The following is a 5,559-nucleotide window of genomic DNA, read 5'->3' as shown; positions in this document are numbered from 1 at the left end:
CCAAACTGCGACCGAATTGGATCAAAATGAGGTAATAAATCAATTGTAAAATGTTTTTTCACTAGACACGTCCAAATTTTAGGTCACCATTAAGGCTCGTGTCCAACACCAATCAAACTCATGTCCTACAAACAGGAGAGAAGTCGGACAGAAGTCGAACTCGTGTAAAACACGTCACCCATGTGTTGGGTCCAACATGTGAAATAACTGACACCAGGGGAAGGTAGGGCATATCATGTTACTTAGCATTTGAGTACAAAATTGCATCTCATGCATGACTATAGACTAGGAAAAATCTTAAAATAGATTCTCTGTTAAACGTATATTGACAAGGCAAGGTAAAGACTTTCTCACACACTAGAGCAGTTGAACAAGTTGAGCAATTGAGAGGGAGACAGAACATGTGGCAAGGAAAATCATTTTTGGCAACAGTCTCATACAGACGTTCATACAGACGTCCATACAGTCGTTCGCACAGTACCATATGTGTTCATAGAATTGTACGAATTCCATACAGCAGCAATTTAAATTTAACATTTACTAAATTCAGCAATTTATTTGTTTGATTGAGATCATGAGCACATTAGTCACCTAGGGCTTGAAATTCTAACACTATCTCCCCTTTTCTGAAGGTTTCAAAGTAGTTTTCAGAAGACTAACTAACTCCTCTTTCAGATGAATTAGTACATAGGAGACACTTAATTTGCATCGATAAATCAGCTCATTTATTCAATACTGCCTCCCAAAGGCAAATCAAACTTGAAAGGATGTTTCCAAAAACTGATTCCATTTCTTACTTACTTGTCTTTTGTCTCATACCTTTGACCACAGATTACAACTCCCCAAAAGAAACTGAATTACTAAACGTAAAGATGGCCTAGTATGAAGGGCACAATACTTTGGTCTCACTGTGTCAATGGTGAAGAGAAATAATAAAAGAAGTTTTATAGGTTTGATCAAAGCACAGTGAGCTTAGGATGATGTTTCTTTAATATAGAAAAAGAGACTATATACACAAATTTGTTCCGACTTAACCTATATCTGTAGCCAATTTAAGTCTAAAGTTTCTAGAGTTTCTAAAAATTCATCAGTATTAATTCTTAGGTCTTCGATATTCACTTTTTGGCAATGATTTATATTTCCCAAAAATAACAACAATCTAAGTACATACATGAACAGATAAAAACGCTAAAAAAGGAAAGCTGAGGCATGTGAAAGAATCACTTCTAGAGTAAATAATCCTTTGCAACTAAGAGAATATTCAGTGGGTTACAAGGAAAAAGACAAAAGAAAATAGGCAATAGATGGGTAGAATCAAATTTCTAACAGGAGTCAGTAGGGCTGTGGTTCGGCAGTAAGAGAATGGCATCCCAGACCACCCACCAAGGCCCAATTCCCCTAGAAAACTAAAAAGCAGTTGAACACAGGTGCAAATACTAGAAGAACTCTTAGTAACGCATTGTCTCTGCAGCTCAGCCCAACGGAAATGCTTGTAATCATCAATTCACCCCTCGGGCCATTTTCCCAATGCAAGTGCGCCACTTATAGTGCTCAACCGCTTCAGGCCAATTATAATGCCTTTTGGGCCAGGTGTAACACTTTTCTTGACATCAAAGGATGCACTTTCAAAAAACAAAAAGAAAATCTAACAGCAACTCTTACGTGCTAGAAACCAACTACAGTTCCAAATCAATTACAATATCAACAAAGCAATGATGCAAATCCAACTGGAGCTACTGGAAGGCTTCATTGCAAAAGAGTTTAGTTAGTGTAAATACACTTATGCGATGACAACGAAGACCCCAAAACCCTGACAACAAATACATCTTGATCCGTACCTCAATATTTTCAATAATTATAAATTACTTATACAAATGCATATCGCTATATTAAACTGTAACAGCAATACCTCTGCCAAAATTTTCAATCTGATTATCTATTTTATTTATATATTATTAGAATAAAAAAACTGTATATAGGATATGAGCAACTGTAAAATCAACATAAGCAGAACATACTTGGACAAAATGATTAGCAAGAAATAAGAAAAAAGAGAAAAAAATTTCACCTGTATACAAGGTAGAGATCTAATCTAAAATAAATTTGGTGTTTAAAATTTTATTTGAGAAACAAACCATGCATCATGTCCATTTTCATGTTTCTTTGTTACATTTCTCTTATTCCTCGTACTCTGGTCCTTGTACAAAGACTCTGACTGGACAGCATGCCAATTTCTCAGCGAGAACATCCATTGTGTTTTCACATCGAGGATTTAGGATGGCACTACTATAGTGTAGGTAAAATCAATTTTAAATCCTCATAATTTATCGACAAATTTGGCAAGAAAAAACATATATTCCATTGCCATGCAGACAGCATACACAGATTAAAATCCGGATGAAGGATAAACAGAGCTTCCATGATAAAACAAATAGACTAAAACGTGTCTTTTTTGGAGCTTCAGAATTGCTTTCTTTTACTGCGGAAAAGTTTATCTCTTCTCATGAAGGCGTAGAAAAAGCCAACAAAAATCATGAGAAAGGTAAGGGCGGAACCCCACGGAAAGGGTGGATCCTTGAAACAAACAAGTGATGCCTCTAATTCTGATGCAGCCTGGTAAAAAAGGGTATGAATAGCAAACAGATCGTAATCCGAGGACTTTATGTAATACAGAGCCTCATTAAATTCAAAGTGGGAAATTGCAGACACAGCTTTGTCCAGCTTGTATCGTAATAGATTCCACCTCTGTGTAAACTCAACATGCCTTTTCTGCCCAAGAAGCTTCTTCTCCCCTCCGTGCTCGAGAACAGACACAAGCACATCCATGGCGCTTGAAACCGTCGCATTCAAGCTAGTTAACAGAACATTCCTCGGCGCTGCATCTCTTTGCACAAACGACAATGACATACTCTCAGAGAACGGACCAAAAGGGGTCTGCCCAACGCTCCATGTATAATCAACCAAAGTGCTGTTATGCCTGGAACTCCATGTCAAGTGTGTGGGCGACACACCCCACAAGCTCTGCAAGAGCGCCCCCACGATCGGCCTCTCAAGGTTCCGTGACTGAGTGATGACATGCCGGCCATTACAATTGTAATCGCTCACGGACTGAACACTCTTGGTTCTAACCGCAATCACCATGTCTCTGAAGGCAATTGACTGGTGGAAGCGGTCTAGCATGAGCGGACGGTCATATTCCAAATCAAAAACATAAACAGGCAGGGTTCTGGCAGTCTGATCATGAGTAATCCCGGCAATTGTTTCCAAATCCACCGATGATACTGACAGCAAATGGTGAAGGATTTTGGAATCCAGATACTCGTTAACAATCAAAGTATAATTCTCAAACAAAAACCTAGACGTATAGGACCTCATAGATCGACCAACGGCGGAGACGCAAATTGGGCATTTAGTGTATTGAATACTGTACCTCTTGAATCTCAAAGACTGATGAGTCAACAAAAGCCCTTTGGCATCCTTCATGAAAGTGTCTTCAATGGAACCCCAGTCGATCCCCCGTGTGTCGATCTCTTCGGTACCGTGAATGTGCACGATCTGGACAAGGAGTTCCGTCTCGAAGTAAGCTGGAATCCGCAGCGCCGGCCTGAAGAGAGCCCCTGTCGCGCTCCAAACGAGAGAGGCGATGTCCGCCATGAAGGCTTTCTGAGATTTTGGGCTGCCGTGGAGTGCCGCCAGGGGGTGGAATTCGCCTCGGGGTAGCAAACCCTCGCCGGAAAGCGCCGGACCGTAGTCCACCGGACCGGCCGTTAGGTCTACCCACAGGTACCGTTCCTTTCCCGTCCAAAGCGTCCCCATGCACTTCGAGAACGCCAGGGACGAATCCCCTGGGCTGTACGCATAAGCATAGGGTTTATCCTGCTTTCTGAGGTTCAATAAATATATCGTGTAGGTGGTCAGCGGGCTCTCCAGGTCCTGCTGGATTATTTCATCGACGGCCGTGTAGGGCACCGAGTGCAGAAACGTGCGCATCACCATCGACGAAGTCTCCATCTGCGAGTGGATCGACTGGAAGAGCCGATCGGCGAGGCGGTCGTCGGCAGGTGTGACGTCCAGGGAGAGCTTTGTTCTAACCGAAAGGCCGTGGGGTTCGAAGCCAATTACATGGATCTGGTCGTCAAAATGCAGGGCCGAAATGTATTTGGCGATCTGGTTCTGCAGCTGGAATCGATCGTCGCCGGTGAAACCGACGAGCTTGACATGAACGGGCAGCAAGATTTCTAGGGTTTTGAGATAAGCGAGGCGCTCCAGGGTATTGAAGTGAGCGGAACGCGCGAGAGCTTTTTTGAGGGAGGACGGAAGAAAAAGGAAGGAATCGTTGGTGGCGTGGGGATCCATCCTGGCTCCTTCCGCCATGGCCGCGTCAAGCCCATATGGAGAAAGCGACGAAGCTATTACCAGTGGCGTCGAGGTTAACAGGCTAAGAAATATCAATACCAGACCTGGGGATGCCCAAGCCCTGAGTCGTATGGCAGCTGAAGCTGCAATCACCATTGCTGAGGGCGTTCTTCTCACACAGCAAAGCTAAGTGGAGCAAACCGCATTGTTGATGAGGAAGGGATTAGTCTTGGACTGAAGCAAGGTACTGATAGATCTTGATGCAGGGTAATGACACAACACGAGAACTTCCAACTCGCCATTGACTATTTTGTACGAGACATCAATAGTCTTAGCCTCACTCATCGTGTCAAAAGTATGGGGTGGTTTGGCTGCGCAACCACGGGTTTATATTTGGATCTTCAAATGAAACATGTTAAAATTTGTAGTACTTTGAGAGTTGGTGAAAATCATTTTTAAGTGCGGTTCCAAGGGTTCTTGGTTTAGGAGTTGTTTTTAGTGTAATTTTTTGAAATTTTCGGTGTTGGAATTTCGTGGAAAAATTTTAGGTGAAATTTTGATTTGTGTTATTTAAACTGGTTTTTTAATTACATATTTGGATTCAGCACCCTGGATCCGGCCCTAAAATTTAGGTGAAATCTTGATTTCTGTTATTTAAACTGGTTTTTTAACTACATATTTGGATTCAGCATCTGAAAAACCCCACGATACTTTGATTGTGCAAGGATTACCCATCAAACTTGGAATCCGAGGGATAAATTTTAGGTGAAATCTTGATTTGTGTTATTTAAACTCATTTTTTAACTGCATATTTGGATTATTTTAGATGAAATCTTGATTTGTGTTCTTTAAACTGGTTTTTTAATTGCATATTTGGATTCAGCACCTTGAAGAACCCCTAGGATACTTTGATTGTGCAGGGATTACCCATCAAACTTGTGATTTCAATAAATTGTTGCCCATCATAAAAGCTTTTAAAAAGTCGCACTAAAGACAACTCCCTTGGTTTATAGCATCCCCAAAGATTTTTTGGTAGGGTATAATACGTAGGTGTCTTATTAACTCAATCATATTTAGTATTAAGGTTTTATTAGTTTAACTTAATTTGTGTTAAATATGAGTGTAGATTTATTTTAATCTTGGATTTATTAAGCATTGAGAAGATCAAATCTCTTGAGATACAAGCCTTTTTTAAAGTGAAAA

General features: G+C 40.9%; 1 protein-coding gene across 1 annotated transcript; it reads right to left on the bottom strand.

Annotated features, from left to right (window-relative positions):
* Window positions 1-2,093: 2,093 nt before the first annotated feature.
* LOC149231930 (uncharacterized) lies at window positions 2,094-4,715 on the bottom strand. Its single transcript, XM_089379317.1, has one exon. The coding sequence runs from the start codon at window positions 4,510-4,512 to the stop codon at window positions 2,461-2,463; it is 2,052 nt and encodes a 683-aa protein (XP_089235443.1). The 5' UTR covers window positions 4,513-4,715; the 3' UTR covers window positions 2,094-2,460.
* Window positions 4,716-5,559: the final 844 nt, after the last annotated feature.

This window comes from Pinus tabuliformis, chromosome J (assembly GCF_031772625.1).
Source record: "Pinus tabuliformis cultivar Carrire ecotype Pingquan chromosome J, CPIR1, whole genome shotgun sequence".
Classification (NCBI taxonomy): domain Eukaryota; kingdom Viridiplantae; phylum Streptophyta; class Pinopsida; order Pinales; family Pinaceae; genus Pinus; species Pinus tabuliformis.
The sequence above is the reverse complement of the archived record's forward strand: the minus strand, read 5'-3'. Positions and strand labels throughout refer to the sequence as shown.